This window comes from Dromiciops gliroides, chromosome 3 (assembly GCF_019393635.1).
Source record: "Dromiciops gliroides isolate mDroGli1 chromosome 3, mDroGli1.pri, whole genome shotgun sequence".
NCBI lineage: Eukaryota > Metazoa > Chordata > Mammalia > Microbiotheria > Microbiotheriidae > Dromiciops > Dromiciops gliroides.
The window spans coordinates 569451177-569469702 of NC_057863.1; the positions used below are offsets into that span (position 1 = coordinate 569451177).

An 18526-nucleotide genomic window follows, 5' to 3' on the forward strand; every position below is an offset into this window, starting at 1 on the left:
TCCTGAGTTCAAATATGACCGCAGACACTTAATAGCTCCAAGTCACTTAACCCTGTTTCCCTCAATTTCCTCATCTATAAAATGAACTGGAGAAGGTAATGGCAAACCACTCTGGTATCTTTGCCAAGAAAACACCAAAAAGGGTCATGAAGAGTCAGACATGACTGAAAAAAAAGACTACAAATGCCCAACTACTCTCCTTTTTACCCTTATTGATTCAGTTCTTAATTTTTTTTTTTTAACCCAGCTCAGATTACATGATATCTTAGGACCTCTTCCCCTTAGCAATCAATGACTTTTTCCCTCTTGGATTGTACTTCATAGTTTGTACTTAACTATGATACAGGAAAATAAATAATGGCACATCTCACTACTATAATGTGAACTTCATGAATGCAGGGAGCATGGCATAGTAGATGGGGTGATGGCCTTGGAGTCAAGAAGACCTATTTTCAAATTCCATCTTTGACAATAGTTATATAACCGCTGGCATTTAACCTTTATGAACTTCAGTTTCCTCATCCTGAAAATGATCATAAGACTTGTAGTACCTGCATCACAGGGTTTTGGATGTAAAGAGTTTACAGAACTTAAACTGATATAAAACATTACTTAGCATCATCATCTAAATTTCTCCCCTTTCCCGGGCTTTTCACTTTCTTTTCTGTGTTATCTCATCATGTGAGACATGTATGAAGTAGGAGTAGAAGATATTGCCAGAAGGCACCTGAGTGATAGATGAGAAAGAGGGGAGGTGATGGATTTCACAATGAATGGCTTCATTTTTTTTTTGGTAAAATATTAGACAAAGTTCTCTGCTGTGAGAATGGGGAGAGGGAAAGTCATGGGAGGGATGAAAAAAGTTTGGAAGAGTTTCTGAGGAGAATGGGAGAGTAAATTGATAAGGGGGGGTATAGGATTGCCTAGAAGCAGTGAGGACCCACTTGAGATTATGTAACAATTTTGTATATTCATATCACATAACTAGACAAATAAATAGTAAGCACTTCTTCAAACAGAAAGAGCTCAAGGACAGTGTGTCAGTATCAAAAACTCTTGACAGAACAGACAATTGTATTACTCTAATATTCAGTGAGCTAAGTAAAAACTTCACATTTAGATTTGGAAAAATTACCTTCAGAAGTATAAGATGGGGAGAAAATAGACAATGGTTGTTTTGGAAGATCTGAGAGTTTTAGTGGACTGCAAATGCAGTATAAGTTAGCAGTGTCATATGGCAGCCAAAAAAAGCGAATGTGATCTTGGCCTGCATTAAGAGGGACATACTTAGTGGATTAGGGACTTCCAAGGGTGTAACCAAGATGGCAGAGTAAAAAAAAAACAGTCTTCAGAGCTCTCTCAACAATCCTCTCCAAACAACTTTTAAAAATTGCTTCAAATTAAATTCTCTAGCGGTAGAGGCAGCAAAAGTTCAGAATGAGAAATTCTTCTAGCCCAAGACAACATAGGTCGAAAGGAGAGATTTGTGACACAGGGATGGAGACTGGCTTGGAGCCCACATGAATAAAACACCAATGGTGGGACAAGGTGGGGGTAACAGAAGCAGCAGCTTTAGTAGCTCTCAAGTCAGAGATGGTAAGAGAACTTGGCAACAAATCAGAAAGAAATTACAGGAGACCTTTGTGCTAGCACTGGATTGCAGGAACAGATGGTGTTTGGCATTTCCATTGCTTATATCCATACCAACTATGTCCCAGAAGACATAGTTCAAGGGTATAGAGGAACACTTTTGGTTAAGAAGTCCTGAGGGGTGGTATCACTTCTGGTCTCAAAGGATCAGGGCTCTGAGAAACAGTATCATTTCTGGTCCTAAGAGCAGGGGGCCCTGAGGAGCAGTATCAGTTAGAATCCCAAGTAATCAGAGGCCCTTCCTGGGTTAGTACCAGAGTGCAGACCAAGAGAACAGTGACCATACCTCTCCCAAGATCACACCACCTTGGAAGCACCAAAAACTTCCAAACCCACAGAACTAGCTCTGAAAACAGTAGTATAAAAAGCCTGAAGCCTGAGACAGTGCCCCTTTCTCCCCCAAACCTCCCATGCTGGCAACAGAGCTTAACATTAACATAAAATTTAAAATCAATAAATAGGATGGAAAAATGAGCAAACAATAACCAAAAAAAAAAAAAAAAGAACTTGACCATAAAAGCTACTATAGTGACAGGGAAAATCAAGACATAAACTCAGAAGAAGCTGATGAAGTCAAAACAGTTACAAACGAATATTCAAAGGGAAAAAAAGTGAATTGTACTCAAGCTCAAGAAGAATTCCTAAAAGAGCAAAAGATTGAATTTCAAAATCAAATAAATATGGTAGAGGAAAAATTAGGCAGAGAAATGAAAGCAAAGGAAGAAAATTATGAAAAGGTAATTAACAGCTGGTAAAAGAGGCACAGAAAAATGCTAAAGAAAGTAGCACCTTAAAAAATAGAATTGTCTAAATGAAAAAAAAGGTACAACGAAAGAAAGAAAGAGCCGATCAATCAATTGGGCATGCAACTTTTTAGAAAATGGGGGAAAACCATTCAAAATCTCCAATTAAACACTGAAATGGAAATCAAAGGATAGAAATAAAATTGAAAGTAAAAAAAAAACCCAAAACCATTTAAGTAATAAATAATCAGGAACTATTTTTAAAAAACAGATAAACCATTGATTAATTTGATTTTTGTAAAAGAAGACCAAATATAGGGCAGCTAGGTGGTGCAGTGGATAGACCACCGGCCCTGGAGTCAGGAGTACCTGAGTTCAAATCCAGCATCAGACACTTGACACTTACAAGCTGTGTGACCCTGGGCAAGTCACTTAACCCCCATTGCCTCACTTAAAAAAAAAAAAAAAGACGACCAAATTACCAGTATCAAAAATGAACAGGGTAACTTAACCACCAATGAAGATGAAATTAAAGGAATTATTAGAAGTTGCTTTGCTTAATTATATGCCAATAAAATTGACAATCTAAGTGAAATGGAGGAATAATACAAAAACATAAACTACCCAGATTAACAGAAGATGAAGTAAAATATTTAAGTAACCCTATTTTAGAGAAAGACATTGAATGAGCTATCAGTGAGCTCCCTAAGAAAAAAAATCCTCCCAGATGGATTTACAAGTGAATTCTAGCAAACATTTAAGGAATAATTAACTCCAGTTCTAAGTAATAGTTAAAGAAGGATTCCTACTAAATTCCTTTTATGACACAATTAGGGTTTTGATATGTATACCATAGAGATGCAAAACAGAAAACTATAGGCCAAGTTCCTTAATGATTATTGATGAAAATATTTTAAATAAAATGTTAGCAAGATGATCATAGCAGTATATCACAAAGATCATATACTTTGACCAGGTGGTGATTTATAACAAGAATGCAGAGCTGTTTAATAAGAAAACTATCAGAATAATTGACCATCAATAACAAAAATCTGACCATATCAATAGATACAGAAAAAGCCTTTGGAAAATATAACACTTATTTCTATTAAAAACACCAGAAAGCATAGGAATCAGTGGAGCCTTTCTTAAAATAAGAATTATCTATCGGGGGCAGCTAGGTGGCGCAGTGGATATAGCACAGGCCCTGGATTCAGGAGGCACTGAGTTCAAATCCGGTCTTAGATACTTGATACTTACTAGCTGTGTGACCTTGGGCAAGTCACTTAACCCTCATTGCCCTGCCAAAAAAAAAAAAAAGAATTATCTATCTAAAACCAAGTGCAAACATTATTTGTAATGGTGATTAACTTGAAGCCTTCCCATCAAGATCATGGTTGCAGCAAGGATGTCCATTATAACCACTATTCAGTGGTAGCCAAAGCAATAAGACAAGGAAAAGTAGAAGGAATAAAAATAGGCAATGAGAAAATAAATCACTCTTTGCACATGATATGATAGTATACTTAAAGAACCCTAGAGAGCCAACTAAAAAATTAGTTTAAACATTTAACTTCTTCAGAGTTGCAGAATATAAAATAAACCCACATAAATCATCAGCATTCCTATATACTACTTAAAAAAAAAAACCAACAGGCAGAAATAGAGAAATTCCATTTTTTAAAAATGGAGACAATATAAAATATTTGGGTGCCTACCAGCCAAGACAAACCCAGGAATTATAAGAACATGGTTACAAAACACTTTTCACACAAATAAAGATAGATCTAAACAGTTTGAAAAATATTAATTGTTCAAGCCAATTTGTAAAAATGGTAGTTCTGCCCATGTTAATTTGCTTATTCTTTACTATATCAAACTACCAAAGCATTATTTTATAGAACTAGAAAAAACATTAACAAAATTCATCTGGAAGAAGAAAAGGCCAAGATATCAGGGAAATCAATGAAAAAAATGTTAAGGAAGGTGGCCTAGCAGTTCCAGATTTCAAACTATATTACAAAGTGATAATCATCAAAAACAATCTGGCACTGACTAAGAAATAGAGTGGTGGATCAGTGTAATAGAATAGGCACACAATACAGAGTAGCAAATGACCTTAGTAATCTAATGTTTGATAAACCTGAAGATCCAAGCTTTGGGGGTAAGAATTCATTTGACAAAAATTGCTGGGAAAACTGGAAAGCAGGTTGGCAGAAACTAGGCATAGACCAACATCTCACACTGTATTCCAAGATAAGGTCAAAATGGATAAATGATTTAGACATAAAGGGTGTTGTCATAAGTAAATTAAGGGAGCATGGGAAAATATATCTGTCGGATCTATGGAAAAGGGAAGAGTTTATGATCAAAGAAGAGATATCATTATGGGATATAAATTGGGTAATTTTGATTACATGAAATTAAAAAGCTTTTGCCAAAATTGGAAGAGAAATAGGAAACTGGGCCGGGGGTGAGGGGGGATTTTACAGTAAGTTTCTCTGTTCAAGGCCTCATTTCTCAAATATATGGGGAACTAAGCTCAGTTTAAGGGATGCCCATCAATGGGGGAATGGCTGAATAAGTCGTGGTATATGATTGTGATGGAATACTATTGCATTATAAGATATGATGAAAAAAATTTAAAAATTTTAAATTTTTTTAAAGAAAAAAATGACAATCAGGATGGTTTCAGAAAAACCTGGGAAGACATATTAAATGATACAAAGTGAGCAGAACCAGGAATATACTGTACACAGTAACAGCAATGTTGTGCAGTGATTAGCTGCAAAAGTCTTAGCTACTCTGATCAAGAAAATGATCTAAAAGAATTCTAAAGGACTCATGATGAATGGTATCCATCTCCAGAGAGAGAACTGATGAACTCTGAATGCAGGTGGAACCATACTTTTAAAAAAATTTTATTTTTATTGTTTTAATTTTCTGTTTATTTTCTTTTGCAATGTGACTTACAGGGAAATAATGTTTTGCATGACTGCACATGTATAGCCTCTATCAAGTTGTTTGCCCTCTCAAGGAAGGCAGAGGAATGGAAGTAAAAAAAATTTGGAACCCAAAACTTAAAATTTAGTGTTAATTTTTTTTTACATGTAATTGGAAAATGTTTAATGAAATAAAACTTTAAAAAAATGGATGCTCAAATAGAATAGAGCATACATATTCTGAGGTAGCTAAGTGGCAAAATGGTTAGAGTAGTAGACCTGCAGTCAGAAAGTCCTGAGTTCAGATTCTGCCTTGGGCACTTTCTTTAGCTGTGTGACCTTGGGCAAGTCAATTATCTTCTATTTGACTGAGTTTCCTCAATTGCGAAATGAGGATAATAATAGCAGCCACCTCTCAGGGTTGTTGTGAGGATTAAATGAGATCATATTTATAAAGTGCTTATTAGTCCAGTGCCTTGAACATATTAGGTGTTATTATGTTTCCTTAATTCCCTTTGACTATAAAATATGTTTGCTGATTATATAAGCTTTAATCTAAATTTTCTCTCTAAATTACTAGTTTTTAAAGTATACTGGAGGGTATGATTTTTTTCCCCCCAGTTTTTTCTCCTTATATAAGTTTTACATTGACTTTTCTACTTTTCAACTGTTTTCCCCAGTTTTCCCCATTATCCTTCCCCTTCTACTTTTTTTTTAAATATCCCTTTTAGTGCAGTTCATATAGTATACACTATATTTCAATTGAACAGTGTAACTTTTCAGGCTAATGATTGAGATGATTCTGTTATTTTGCTATACCTGTTCGTCTATTTTAAGGATGTATACACAAATCAATCACTTTTTGTTTTTCAGAATTGGAGGGCAATCCAGTATATTAATGTTTTACCAATAATGGCAGAGCATCCACCTCTCTTGGACACAACTCAGATTTTAAGTAGTGATATTCCTCTTCTACCTGCACCTATTGTGAGTGGGGATGGAGCACAACAGGTAAGGAAACCTAGTTCTTTCTTCCTTTTGACTAATTATGTATTGGTCTTATAGGAGCTTTGATGAATCTTCAAGATAATGTATTTGTTGTGTCAATTCCTCCTTTAAGTTCCAGGTTAAAATGCCTCTTGAATCAAGTAAACCAGTATATGAGATATAAAAATAATAATAAAAACAATGTACTTCATGTGTGGCAGAGGAACATGTCTTTCTTGTTTATAGCCAAACCTTCTATAAGTATTTTTAAATTTTCTTGCACTGGAGCTTTATGGTATTAAAGTTGCTCTGGATACACTTTGGACCATGAGTACATTAGTAGCCAAATGATGTAGAAGAATAGGTCTTCACGCATTTTGTGGCTTGATTATGTAATAATATAACCACTCCATTCTTCAGTAGACTCAAATTTAACAGAATTTTCTGTGATAAAAATTTATGGTAGTGGAAAGTATGAAATTTTCCAGTATGGCACCTTTTACTTAAAGTAGTAAATATTTTTTCCATTTTTTATACAAATATTATTAACATTTATGTAAGCGCTATCTTTAAATTTTGTGCTGAACCATATATAAAGGGTTTGATTCAATCATTTGTGACTAGTACCTCCCAGGGGGACTAGGTATGAAATTTATATGCAAATTAAAGCATTCAAACTATGATGATTGGTATTTTCAGTTTGTGTTTTCAGTTTTGGGGTGGAAATAGAATTATTAAATTATAGGGATCTCAGGTAGGATTGTCTAAGCTTCTCTCCTACTTAATTGTATAACTAAAAACAAGTCTCAAGCTAATATTCTTAAAGACATCTAGAAAAGAAAAATCACATAACTTTCTTTTGTATATTGATGTGCTTGTCATTTACAATTTACAAAATTCTTCTATATATCTTACCGTGGTCATTTAGATACATTTCTAATTTTGTTCTTTGTAGATGAATCCTAGTCTTCACAAAGCTCATTGTATTCCTGAGTATAGCCCAAGCTATTCACAATTCTTTATCATACAGTATTGCTGTTACTGTGTACAATGTTTTCCTGGTTCTGCTCACTTCTCTTTGCATTAGTTCATGTAAGTCTTTGAAGGTTTTTCTGAAATCATCCTTGTCATTTCTTATAGCACAATTCTGCAGCTTCTTGGGTGACCTTGAAGAAGTCACTTGCTCTCTCTGGGCCTTAGTTTCCTTATCTATAAATTGAGAAGTTTGAATTGAATGACTTCATAGATCTCCTTGAGCTCTAACTCTAGGATTGTATTCTTTGTAGAGCTGCTTCAGATACCATTTTTACCATTGAAGATGTTCTACTTAGTAACTTAAATCCAGGTTCTATTGACTAGGACTCGTTGTCTGTAGGGGGTGCTGCTTATTCCCGTAGCTCTCAAGCTTTGACAGTAGTTGGTATATATACAATTATTATTTCCCCGGGGGGTGGAGGGATATATTTTATTTATATTTATTTTATCTTATGTGTATCTTGTATTATGTATGTATGTGTGTATATATATTTTTTAAAAGCTTAAAAGTCTGTTTTGCTCCTCTTCATCCTGGGGCTCTATCTCTTGCTTATTCAATTCAGATCCTATTTTCTATCTGGTATAGGTACTCGTTTTGGTTAGGGAGGCTTCCCTTCTCCTTTCTAGAGGGCTCTAATAGGCCTCTTTACAGGCCCTCTGCTACTCTAGCACTATTTTTCCACTGCTACCATTTCTGGGTCCAAGAGGTTTTTTTGGGAGGTCTGTGTAGATAACTGTACTTCTCTTCCCACCATGAGGGAAAACCAGATATATTCTCTGTTTATGTCCCCTTTCCTAGCCAAAGTTCTCAGCTGATAGAAACTCTGCAGAGAGAAAAAGTGCTTGAGGACTCATAGAACAGTAAGAGGTAGAAAGATATAGAAAAGGAAATTGGGAGGAAATCAAAGACAAAATTTTACCTGCTTTGAAAGTTTTGTCCTAAGCCAAACCAGTGCTCAGGAGGTGGGGAGGATTCTTCCTCTCCTTCCCCTTTTTTACCACTCTCTCCTGGTACTCTTTTGCCATACTGCTACTGCCTTTCACCCAAACCCCTGCCTACACATTACCATGAAATCCTTGCTCTCAAGACCTAGATTTCAAGCTAGTGCTATTAGTGTTAAAGCTCACTGCATTATGAGTTAACCCTAAGCAGCTAACTACTATTTAGAAAAAAAATTGTGGGAAAATGTGTTCAAAATCATAGGTTTAAAAATTAACTTTTAATTCCCAAGCCATTCATAACTTGGGGAATGCTTATTTTCAGAACACTTCCAGAATGATCCAACACATTAAATTGAGAACATAGACCTTAAATATATTAACCTATTAAAGAATACAGCTAGATCTGTAGCATGAATTAAACTGCCAATTTATCATTACTGTTATTAATTTTTAATAAAATAAAAATAATTACATGTCATCAGAATAGAATCTAAAAAATGGTGATTTGGGGGGAAGATGATATTTTAAAATAATTCCCAGCATTGACATCTTCTGAAATAGAAAATCTTCCATGATGAAATACTCATTAATGTTTGTAGAACAAACTGAATAATTGAAGTAAGATTAAGTAACTTAATAATATTCAGATTTCTCTACTCTTTCAAATAAGTGGAGAGTTAGATTAGATGCAGGACTTTGTTAATTATAAAAAACTTCATCTCCATGCCAGTGGAGGAAACAAGGGATAGGAATTCTGTTACAGTTTGACCATTGCATTGCCAAAGATTTTCATTGTTCATTCATCTTTTTAAAATTTTGTTTTGTTTTGGTGGCTCCTGGTCAATAGGAACTTTGTTTTATTGGGTTTATTGATGTATCACCATTCTAGATATTAGCTATTTTTCTTCAGCCAAACTTTGGCATTAAATGGGGGGGGGGCAATGAGGGGTTAAGTGACTTGCCCAGGGTCACAAAGCTAGTAAGTGTCAAGTGTCTGAGGCCATATTTGAACTCAGGTCCTCCTGAATCCAGGGCCGGTGCTTTAATCCACTGTGCCACCGAGCTGCCCCAAACTTTGGTATTAAATTTTGATGTATGAACCTTACTTTCTCTCAACTTCATGCTTTACGAAACATGAAAATTAATTTACCCATTAATTTATATTTTAATCATTCTAGTATGTAAATTTATTTTCCGAGCATTCTGATTTTCTGGGAGACTAATAGAAATTATGCCAGATGATCTTTGAAACTATTTAAAAATTGCTATAGTAGCCCTACTCATTTTCATTTATGAGAGGTGTTGAAAATGCATTCACTAGTAACTTCACCCAACACAAATGATAACTGTTTTGTATAGCCTTTCTTCATAGAATTTTTTTTAAAAATACCATTACACAGATGCAACACAAGTTATAACTGGTTTGTACAGCATTTCTTCATAGAATTTTTTAATTACATAAGTGATCTATTATTTATTGTTATGGAATTCTGATATCATAGATAGAAATAGGTGTTACTATCCTCATTTTATCATTGGGGAAAAAACCTAAGGAATCATGAAGTGAAGCATTATGACTGAAGTTATGAGAATCGGTCTGTATTGAGGTTCTTAGTCTGGGCCCCTAAACTTAGGTTTTTAAAAATTTGATAACTAGACTTCAATATCATTTGTTTCCTTTGTAGTCTTATGTATTTTATGCATTTACAAATATTATTCTAGGAGGGCATCTGTGGCCCTCTCTAGATTGCCAAATGGGTCCTTAAAGTAAACTCCTGGTCTGCATCAATGTTGGCCAGTGGATTCCAGTGAATTGTGGCTTTCAAACTTTTTGAAATCATAAAACTTATATTTAACAGTTATCTCCTTTGCCCAGGCAGACCCCTCAGTCTAAAATGCACTTTGCTCTGAACTCTACTTCTTAGTATTTCTGACTTCCTTCAAGTCTCAGATCCCATGCCACCTCCAGTGCTTTGTCAGTCCTCCTAGTTATTAATATTCTTCCTCTTTGAATCATGTACTTAGCTCTTCGTGTAAGATCTTGGCATGCATGACCTAGTTTTCATCTTATCCTTGTATCCCCAGCACCTTCACCCAGTTTCTTGGACCTAAAAGTGCAGTGGCTAAAGAGCTGGCCTCCAAGCCAGCAAGAGCTACAATCAAGGCCTTGCACACACAGAAACAGTGTCATCCTGTGCAAGTCACTCACTTCACCTCTCAGTGCTCTAGCCCCAGAGAATCAAACTCAAAAATAGAGAAGAAAGCTACAAAATAACATTATGTTGTATTGTGTTTTTACTTATTTTGTTAAAACATTTTCCCTTCACAGGTCTGCATGCTTGACCCCTCTGCTCTAGACAACACTATAAGGGGTAATACATTGCAGACAATGGGCCAGCCTGCACTGGCTGAAAGAGGGAGATGCCCATGTCATTGGAATCACAAGTCTATTCCTTATCCTAACATTTTATCAAGTACAGAAGTAAGACACTATGCACCCTCAAGAAGCTTACCGTTTAATAGGGGGAAACAATAAACACAGGAGGAATGGTAAGGTGGGATGGGGGTGGGAGCTTGCAGATGTCACACAGAAGCTGAGTGGAGCTATTGGCTCCACTTTCCAGTAATATTATATTTGATTATTGCTCCCAGAGCTAGGGTCAGAAGGGGGATCTGCCCTGTCTTGATTGGTGGATATATGAGATAGCCTAGGTAGACATTAGAAATGATTGGAATGATGCCACCTGCTGGAGACTTACTGTAAGAAAGCTTTGCCATGAGAAGAAGGCGCCTGAGGGCAAGACATGTGGCTTTTCTTTGGCATCAGGAAGTGACCTTTGCTTGTGGGAGGAAGAGGGGGCGAGGCTGGCACTCTTGCTTTCTTTCACTAGGACTCTTGTGGAGAGCAGAGCAGGAGAAATGGGCTCTCCCTTTAATAGATAGATGAATCTAGGCCTTTCTCTTTCTCTTCACCAAATTCTTATTCTCCTTAATAAATGCTTAAAAGTCTAACTCTTGCTAAAGCTTATAATTTATTGGCGACCACTCATTAGATAGTTTAGACAGACTAGCTAGAATTTTAGCCCCTTACACAATGAAGCAGAGCTAGAGCTTGCTAGGTATCATAGGCCATGTGAGTTTGCACTTATGAGGTCATCAGTGAGGCTGATGCAATACCTCATACAGTTTATTCTGTGAAATTCCTTAAAACTTAATTACATTTTCATCTTACCCCTTTCCTGCTTAAGATGCTCTCATTAGTATTGCCTGTTCTCTCAAACCCAAAATTTTCTACCAAGTATTCAAAACCCTGCATCAGCTGTCTGTTTTGTACTCAATTTCATATCTTTATTCACTGCTTTGATCCTCTATTCCAGCTGACTCTTTATTTACCATTTGCACTTGCCTGTGACTTGGACCCATTTTTACCTCAGTGGTTTTTGCTTGTCCCTTTTGAGAATGTTCTTTCTACTTCTCTGCTAACCTTTGAAATACCAAGGCTTTGCTTCCTTCTTTTAAGTGGAACATTAAATTGTTTGGGCCTAGTTTCCATTTCTCTTTGGGGTTAAAAAACAGAACAGACTCAGGTATTCAGAAGTTTGAGGGTACAAATATATGAAAGGCTAAATTATTAGTGACAGGGTGATAAAAAAAAGTACCCTAAAATGAATGATTTGGCATGCTTAAACTGTTTTCTGAGGTGTAGAGGTTGCTTTATTGGCAGCATTTAAAATATATAGACAAGGTAGAAAAGCAATTAGAAAGTTTATGAAATACAGGCAAGACAGTCTTAGGTAGGGAATTTGGCCTTGGCAGTGGACTAAAATGAGAAATAATTTCAAAGAAGGAAAACTATGAGAAGGACTTGAAAAATCTGACTTAATTTGTAATTCCCTAACTTCCAGCTAGTTTCCCTTAAACCCAAAATCCAACAGAGCATGAATTATCATTCAAAGGAGTACTGGTAAGCTAATTCCAGAAGTTGAAATGTTTAGATTTGTTATTTAGGGGGAGTTAGAAAGGAAGCATATCATCTCTATTTCCCTATCCTGCTTCCTCGATTTTAGTAACTAGCCTAGATTTTTTTAAAAATTTGGTCCAGGGGCAGCTAGATGGCGCAGTGGATAGAGCACCGGCCCTGGATTCAGGAGGACCTGAGTTCAAATCCGGCCTCAGACACTTAACACTTACTAGCTGTGTGACCCTGGGCGAGTCACTTAACCCCAATTGCCCTGCAAAAAAAAAAAAAAAAATTTGGTCCATAACCACTTCTGATCAGAGAGCTTCTGTTGAAATGACATTCCCATTAATCTAAAATCAAAAGGCAGCTATAAAGGAGATAATTTTATTATTGGTCAGAAAAGGTCCATTTAAATCCAGTTTGGCATTTGAAGAAACCTGAAGTCAAATGAGAAATATTTTTCATACTCTTTATATTTAACCTTTTGATCCAGATTGAGGGGGTGGGGGGGATGAAGATTAAGTGACTTGCCCCAGGTCACATAGCTAGTAAGGCTCAAGTGTCTGAGACCAGATTTGAACTGAGGTCCTCCTGAATTTAGGGCCTGTGCTCCATCCACTGTGCCACCTAGCAGCCCCTTGATCCAGATTTTACTCTGTAATTCAGTTACTTATATAATATGGAAATTTAACAGTTTATTTCTACATGTTTATAAATAACTATAAATACCAAGTTTCAAGATGATGGCTCACAAGGGCACCTGCTTTCTCAGTATCATCCTTTAAAAACAGCAGTAGGATCATAGTTGAAAGGATCATGTAGTCCAACACTTTTTTTTATACTGATGATGAAACTGAGTTCTCAGGAGGTTAAAGGATTTGCCCAAAGTCACATAGGTAGTAAAAGTCACAGTCAATATTTGAACCCTACTCCTCAGATTCCAGGACTTTGCACCATAATGCATTGCTTCCCAATAGAAATGGTATAAAGGGGGCAGAACTGCTAGAAATTCTCAAAAGGAAATTTAAAAATCAAAGAAATAAGTAAACTAATGGGTTACCCTGAACCAGTGGGTGTGGGGGATAGGGATAACCAATTAAAAGAGGTAGTGGCAAAAATACCAGAAAAGAATATTAAAACCACCAACAGTAGCATAAAATAGTTAGAAATATTTAATTAAATTCAAAGATGGAATGAAAAGAATCTAATATAACATTAAAAATTATCTAAACTGTATAGCTATATCTCCAAATATAGTTCATATTTTTCACTCACCTTTTTACATTTTTAGCTGACTTTTAAAAAATCTATTTTCATAGCTTTAAATATGCTTCTGTGTGGAGAGAAAACAACATAATGTAAATTCAAGAATGCAGTTAATGGTGTTGTAGATATTTGAGTTATATACTAATCCAGTGAGTAGTTGTCACTGAAGATACAAGAACAAAATGAAAAACAATTCCTATCCTTAAGAAGTTTACATTTTATTGGAGGAAGCAGCATGTAAACAGATTTTTTGAAGAAGGAAATCTTGCTAATAACTAGGGGAATTAGTAAAAGCTTCCTGTAGGATGTAGCAGGTGTGCTGAACCTTGAAGAAAGTCAAATTACAGACAAATAAGTTAATAGTGACAAATAAGTTAATTTTTCAGTCAGTTAAATAAGTTAATTCTTTGCAAGGAATCATGAAATAAAAGTATTAAAAAATTTAATCTCTTGATAAGTGTGTCCACACTTATTTACAAACTTTATCTTTTGTATCACATAAATATTCTCTGTATATGAAGCCAAAACTAGAATTATATTGAAATATCTCTATCAGAAAACTAAATTAAAAAACATGATGTTAAAATAGAATATATTTGGAAGAACCTTTCTTTGAAATCCTAACCTTCTGTTGACTGACGTTGGATAATTTTGAAGCAGATGCTTCTGTAGCTCTTTGTTGATTCAGTTGCTATGGATACGTGATACATTTCTGTTTAGCAGGAAGTTCACTGTATATTGGTTAATTTGATAGAAGCAATCATTGAGGTAGCTATTGATGACTATACTCATAGTTGGTCATACATTTTACATCCTGCCTCGACGTGTGTGCTATATACATAGGTATAGAAAAAAGTAAAATAGAATGCTACTCAGAATAGAGTTTGTTAGATGGATTGATTAGTCAGAGATGAGTTACTGAGGATTACCTCAGTATTTAGTGAATGTAACAGATTGGAACATCCTGAGTGGTGATGAGAATTTTAAAGCAGTTTTTTGTCATTGTCATAGCACCAGTTGAATGAGAAGAATAAAAGGATAAGAGCTACAGTAAGTGGAAGTGGTGGTGAGGCTTCAGATGTAGAGTAATTAACATTTCCATTGAATTCTGTAATTAGATCCACAGCAGGAGAGCAGTCAGAGGATGGAATGTAATTGTTATGAATAGATGCCCTGATTGAGAATATAAGCTACAGATTTTCCAGTTTTGGTGTGAATTTAGAAATGAAGTCCTTTACAACTGGTTTTTATCTTAGAACAGTAATATTAAAGTTATAATATCTGCATTTTGACAAAATACCATGTCTTACACAAGAATAGCAACATGATTTTTTTTTTTTTTTGAGTGGTTGGGGGAACCATAATACCAGCTTTTGGTTCTTTCTGGATGGTAAATACTTCAGACTATAGTTTGTATACATTGCGAAGAAAATTTTACTTGTACTGTTTTTAAAACAAAGCTTTGTGAAAGTCACTCTTTCACTGCTACATTTTACTATTTTAAAAATTCTGTCATTTCCATATAGAATTTGGATTTGATTAAGAAAATATCTGGGAGGAAGCTAGGTGGTACAGTGGATAGAGCACTGGCCCTGGAGTCAGGAGTACCTGAGTTCAAATCCAGCCTCAGACACTTAACACTTACTAGCTGTGTGACCCTGGGCAAGTCACTTAACCCCAATTGCCTCACCAAAAAAAATTTTTTTTTAATTTAAAAAAAAAAGAAAAGAAAACATCTGGAACAAAAGAAAATATCTGGCAACAATACTTGAAAATTTTAAATTGGAGGTTTTCATGGTTTTTTTTTTAAAGAAAAGTAAAAGAAAAATGTATACGAACTCTACTACAAAATACTTGGAAGGAATATAATTTCTCATCTTTCTGGCACTAATCATTATTGATCCTTTTCAGAATATACCTTTGGATCTTTGGATAATGTTCTCATTTACTATCCTTTGCATTCATATGTACTTGACCTGTTAACATGCTTATAGATTTATTAGAGAATTCTACTCTCTACCTATGCTGCAGTAACCATTGCTTAGGATTTTAGTCACTTTGTGTCACTTTGATTTTAGTAGTATATATTACATTATGTGTTCTACAGTTTGAATGACCTAAAAGTTATATAGCCAAATTCAGAACAGTAGTTTAAAAGTATTACATTTAAAAGTGAAAAGTGAATAAAGGAAATTGTTTTTCTTATGTTTGTTGACAGTATAGATTTTTCTTCTTCATTCTCAGTATCTCAGAGTTATTAATTGTATTAAATGTACAAAATTTCTCTGGTTCATGTTGGTATCATGAGTTTATTTTGTAGGGTTATAGCTTGTAGTCTTTTGCATTGATTTCATATTCCTATTTTTTGGATTTTAGTTTTTAGTTTTAAAAGAGCAGTCATTTAAGATAATGTAGTTGATTATTTAAATATTAGGAATGATTGGAAGAATTAAATTTTATGGAAAACTCATTCATAAGTATTCAAAATGTGTCCTCAGAAATAACTGGCTATAAGGTTTTTTGAACTGAATCTAAAAATAATCTTTAGGAATTTTGATTTCCTGAGCTTATTGCAGGTGCTAATTTTCAAAGAGATTAGAGAATGATGCGAATTGTGCTCCATAAACATGTTTGCTTTGTGTGTCTACAAATTAAAATACAAATAAATATAAAAATTTGAAGTGACATTGGTATTTACTTCTTGAAAAGCATTTGGAGTCTTTCTTAAGGGTGATCAATGCCTTTATTTACTGTGGAGACCTTCAAATGTGAAAAAGGTTTTTTGTTGTTGTTTTTAACTTTCAAACATGCTCTTTTAAGTTTAGGAAGTTTTTAATAGTGCTTGTCTTAAAATAGCTTCTCTTGAGGGGCAGCTAGGTGGCGCAGTGGACAAAGCACTGGCCTTGGATTCAGGAGGACCTGAGTTCAAATGCAGCCTCAGACACTTGACACTTATTAGCTGTGTGACCCTGGGCAAGTCACTTAACCCTCATTACCCCGCAAAACAAACAAAAAACAAAATAGCTTATCTTGTACTCAACTCAGACACTGAAGTACTTTTGCTATCCATATTATTTAAATTTTTTTTGTTAAAAGTGAAAAATAAGCAAGATACAAATTTATTTTTAATACTGAAGATAGCAACTTTTAACAGGGTTGATATGAAAATGAAGCCCTTCTGGATTTGGATTGTGGGTGAAAATACACATGACATAGAGTTTTATTCAGTATTGTGAGGGAATGAGATGTTCTGCCCAGCAGAAAATTTTAGACCTTTAATAAATAGTTCTGGAATGCATAAAGCAAATTTTATAGTTAGCTGAACTTGACCTGTTTTAGAACACGAAAAGGTTTTTGTTCATTGTAGCCAATTTAGAAGATTTTTTTCTAACATGTATTGTGTTCTCTGCTCTACTGAACATAGAGAATTGCTGTGACATAATGGAAAGAACTCAGTTTCAGATCCTACCTCTGATACTAATGTGTGACCTTGGGCAAATCACTTAACCGTCATGGGTTTCAGTTTCTTCATCTAAGAAATGGATGGTTGTACTAGACTAGCCTTTTCACTTTTCTGTGATCACTTTATCTTTAATCTTTAACCTTTTCTTGGTTACTATTATGCTGTACTTCTTTTAAGAGATATTGAAATGTAAGGAGTCAAATCACCCTATTCTGCTGTGCTTTTTTACTTCTTATATCTGATTTTTAAAGTTTTTCTGCCCCTTCTTGAATCTTGCATTGTTAGTTTTCATTTTTTGCGGCAGGGTACCTGACCAGCAAGTCCCTTTCTCTCCATCCTGTATTTCTGATTTAGTGCTTCTAATGTACATAAATTAGATGACCAATAATCAGTAGTCACCAAAGAGTTATTAAATGCCTCCTTTGTACTAAGTGCTGGAGATCCCAAAAAAGGCAAAAGATAGTTCCAGCCTTTAAGTGTAGAGGATAAATAAGAAATAAACAAGAGATTGGGAGAGACTTCCTGGAGAAGATGGAATTTTAGTTAGGACCTAAAGGAAGCCAGGAGAGTCAGTAGGTGGAGATGGGGGAGAGCATTCCAATCATGGGGGACAGCCAGAGAAAATGCTTGGAACCAAGAGATGGAATGTTTTGTTCTAGGAACATTAAGGAGGCCACAGTTACTGGATTGAAGCATATCTGTAAGAGCATAAGGTTTAAGCAAAAAGACTGGTAGAAGGGAGTTTAATTACAAAGGGCTTTGAACATTAAACAAAGGATTTTTGTATTTGATCTTGGAGGCAATAGGGAGCCATTGGAGTTTATTGAGTGGTGGTGACTTGATCTAACCTTCACTTTGGTGACTGAATGGAGGATGAATTAGAGTGGGGAGAGACTTGGAGGCAGGTAGACCAACCAGCAGGCTATTGCAGTAGTCCAGGTGTGCGGTGATAATGGCCTGTGTCAGAGTGGTGGCAGTGTCTGAGGAGAGAAGGGAGCATATTCAAGAGATGTTGCAAAGGTGAAATTGACAGGCCTTGACAACAGATTGGATTTGGGGGGAGGTGAGAGAGTGAACCTGACAGTCTGGTAGGATGCTGTTGCCTTCAACAATAGGGAAGTTTAGGACCAAGGGAGGGTTTAGGGGGAAAGATGATGAGTTCAGTTTTGGACTTGTTGAGTTTAAGATGTCTCTTGGACATCCAAAATGCCTGAAAAACTGTTGGAGATCTGAAATTGGAACTCAGCAAAGTTGACATGAACATAAATCTTTACAGTCAACAAGGTGCTTTACATAAATTTTTAAATTTTCTTTTCAGGACAACCCTGTAAGGGAAGTATTATATTTATTATTCCATTTTACAGATGGCAACCAACGGCTCAAAGATGTTATGGTTTATTCATGTTTACACCTGCTAAGTGGCAGAGCTAAGACTTGAACCCAAGTCTCTTGACCTTAAATCTAGTGTTCTTTCTACTGCACCATACCACCTCCTTAAAAATTCTCCGGTAGGCTTCAAGCATCTGCCATTAATTAA

General features: G+C 35.4%; 1 protein-coding gene across 5 annotated transcripts in view; it reads left to right on the plus strand.

Annotated features, from left to right (window-relative positions):
- Window positions 1-18526, plus strand: part of FNDC3A (fibronectin type III domain containing 3A) — a 180556-nt gene that overhangs the window by 37295 nt on the left and 124735 nt on the right. For 4 of the 5 annotated variants that reach the window (XM_043992461.1, XM_043992464.1, XM_043992463.1 and 1 more), the window contains exon 2: window positions 6209-6346. In XM_043992461.1, coding sequence (XP_043848396.1) covers window positions 6248-6346 — 99 coding nt within the window. In that variant the 5' untranslated portion in view covers window positions 6209-6247. Of the gene's footprint in view, window positions 1-6208; window positions 6347-18526 lie in introns of those variants that run through there. The other variant, XM_043992466.1, reaches the window with a different exon arrangement.